A 3,174-nucleotide genomic window follows, 5' to 3' on the forward strand; every position below is an offset into this window, starting at 1 on the left:
TGTCACACGGTATTCATTTCTCATATATTTTTCCATTGAATGGGTTACAAGATATATAGATACAAGAACAGGATTTAAGGGAGCTATTCTTAGCCTATACAAGGTTTATGGCTAGAATTATGGTTGACCCTTGAATAAGGGAATTTCTACAGCTAATGTTTCTATAAACCTGTTGATCTATGACTCACGCTAACACAATCGAGCACCAATCTTGCTATATCCGTGTAAGAATTGCCTATCTGACCCCATCTTGGGACAAACCAGTCACTCGACTTTTAGGTCGTTAAGCCAAATGGTTGAAAGTGCCTTCCCAGACAGCCTGTATTCCCAAATAGTCATGAGCATGAAGGTGCCACGAGTTTAGTAGTACCAATATGATTGACTGCATCACATGTATACTTTCCAATAATGGGTGCCACGCTTTTGGGGTGCATTGTTACCTCCATACTCAGAATGAATCGATAGGTTTTGCAAGTCTTGCTTGATGTGGTGGGAAGCACTATAGTCCACTACCTTGTTGCCGATTTTGGAGCTACCATTGGCCATATACTTTCCCAGTATTACGTGAAAATTTATTTTGCAAGTTTACATTAATTCCTAAGTAGTTTCTTAAAAATAAAGTTTATGGGAGTTTCAACACATAAGAATAAAAGTCTCATTGCACCATACAACAAGCCCCAAAGAATAAGGTTATTTCCATAATTCACAATTTCCCATTAAAGATGTATATACCAATGCATCATGACTCGTAAATTCGCAATAAAACATCCATGTCATTGAAATTCAAAGAAAATATTAATTTCTAGTCGTTGTCTATCCATCGTATAAGAAAATGACTTAAACCAACCCCAGATTTTTTTTCCTCAATGGCAATGCCGACTGTGGTTCTTCATCCATTATTTACTTATACTTTTCATGGTGTCATTATTGCCTTGAATAATTCTTCATGTCTCATTCAACTCTAAAGACCAAGCACAAGTCTCCATTAATTAATGGAACCCTTCTGCACGGAACTGCCCCACATGATTATAATAGAGTAAGGTTATAAGGTATAAAAATTATTGCTAGAGTAAAATGGATATATTATTTGGGATTCTAGTTTTTCAAATTAGGTGTCTGATGAAAATTTTAAAACATAGTACATAACTTTCATAAGATTGTATATATTTGTGTGTTGGATTCTGTGAAAAGGGGAGAAAATATTTTTAAAATTCAGCATTTACTCATTACAAATAGAGATAGAGAAATGATATATAGGAGTGGAAGAGCCTAGACGACTGTGACAGGTCTTCCAGTGGATGCAAAGTCAAGTCGTTTGCTTCTAGATTAAGATTTATATTAAAAATTGAAATTAGTTAAATAAATCGAATGACTTTGACTCAGGGCTATTGAGAATTAAACCGGCTAGAGGTAGTTTGGTAAATAAAAGTCCACCCCCATTTCCTATAGCATTCATTCTCTGCAGAAGCCAAACGCCACATCAATCTTCTTCCTCACTCCCACTCTGCAACAAAATATCCATTGAAGCAACAGAAAGAGAGTTATGGAGGTAGAACCAGAAGAAATGAAGTGTCTAGGGGTCGTTGGGATCTACAGAGAAGCCTACAAGATCATCTTCTCATGGAGGAAGATCTTCACCCAAATCACCCTTGCCTTCATCCTCCCACTATCCTTCATATTCCTTGCTCATATCGAAGTATCCGATTATCTCTTAGCCAACATCATCGACAATGAAAACAATTTGGTTGAAACTCAAATCGGCACTCTGAAATACAACAAGGTAGCCCATCTCCTTTTCTCCGAATTAGCCACTCTCTGCCTTTTCAAAGCCGCATACCTCCTCTTTACACTCATCTTCTCCCTTCTATCCACTTCCGCCGTAGTTTACACCATCGCTTGCATCTACACCGGCCAAAAAGTGACCTTCACCAAGGTCCTGACTGTAGTCCCCAAGGTCTGGAAAAGGCTCATACTCACCTTCTTAACCATCCTTGCAGTGTTCTTCGCTTATCACATAGTTGCAGCACTTTTCCTGATTTCATGGATAGCGTTTATGGCTCCTAGCAATACCGGTTTCTTAATTTTGTTCTTTCTGGTCATCTTCTACTTGGGGGGGCTTGTGTACATGAGCATAGTCTGGCAACTGGCTAACACAGTATCGGTGTTAGAAGACTCGTATGGGATTGAAGCGATGAAGAGAAGTAGAGAACTGATAAAAGGAAAGGTGGGTGTCGCAGTCTTCATCTTCTTTAAGCTGGGTTTTTTTAATATCATCATACAAGCAGCGTTTCAGAGGCTGGTGGTGCATGGGGAGTCGCTGGGCATGATCAATAGGGCAGAATATGCGATTATTTGCTTCTTGTTACATGTCATGTTAGTTCTCTTTCGGCACGCTCTTCACACTATTATCTACTTGGTCTGCAAGTCCTACCACAATGAAAATATTGACAAGTTGGCTTTATCAGATCACCTTGAAGCTTATTCTGATCATCAGGACCATGTTCCTCTGAAGGGGGAGGATGCTAAGCCTGGTCAACTCTTGGTTTGATCTGCTTTCGTCTATATATACAAAAATTAGGCTGCTGTAATGTTTGTTTAATTATGCATATCTATATAAGAGTGAGACTATGATGATAGAAGAATTAAGTATGTACCTAATTCGAATGAATTATAAATCAATTACTGGAATTGAGCACCTAAAGTCTTGCTTCATCTGCTAAAATAAAGCAAATGCTAGCTAGGAATGGATGAGGGAATTGAATCGAGTCAAGCCCATTTGTATGATATGTCAAAGTAAATGAATTAAATATTTTACATAAAGTTATTATTAATTTTTATTTTTAAAAACATAAAATAAAAAATGTATCTTTTTATCTTAAAAAGAAAAAAAAAAACCGCAGAAAATTCATCCAAATAACACTAGAAATACATCATGTCACTTGCTTATGCATGACGAGTCAAAGCCAAAAGGTAAAATTACTCAACCACCTCAAGTGTAAATTTTATTCATTACTTTTACGCCGAATGGGCCAACCACAACCGAAGATCACGCCAAAACCTCAAAAATCTTTGACCAACCGAGCCAAGAATATGAGAGGAAGGCAGGCCTCGAAAATTAAAAGGGAAGAAAATAAAAGATAAAACTACAATCGGGTCGTTTTGAAAGTAATTCTT

General features: G+C 37.4%; 1 protein-coding gene across 1 annotated transcript; it reads left to right on the forward strand.

Moving 5' to 3' along the window:
* The first annotated feature begins 1,543 nt into the window (after positions 1-1,543).
* On the forward strand, positions 1,544-2,548 carry LOC117905427. The gene has a single exon (XM_034818350.1). It carries the CDS (start codon positions 1,544-1,546, stop codon positions 2,546-2,548), a length of 1,005 nt encoding a protein of 334 aa, XP_034674241.1.
* Positions 2,549-3,174: the final 626 nt, after the last annotated feature.

Source organism: Vitis riparia, chromosome 18, assembly GCF_004353265.1.
Source record: "Vitis riparia cultivar Riparia Gloire de Montpellier isolate 1030 chromosome 18, EGFV_Vit.rip_1.0, whole genome shotgun sequence".
NCBI classification, from domain to species: Eukaryota; Viridiplantae; Streptophyta; class Magnoliopsida; order Vitales; family Vitaceae; genus Vitis; species Vitis riparia.

Excerpts from the sequence above, each read along its gene's own strand:
- LOC117905427 (XM_034818350.1), top strand. The coding sequence starts at position 1,544 with ATGGAGGTAGAACCAGAAGAAATGAAGTGTCTAGGGGTCGTTGGGATC.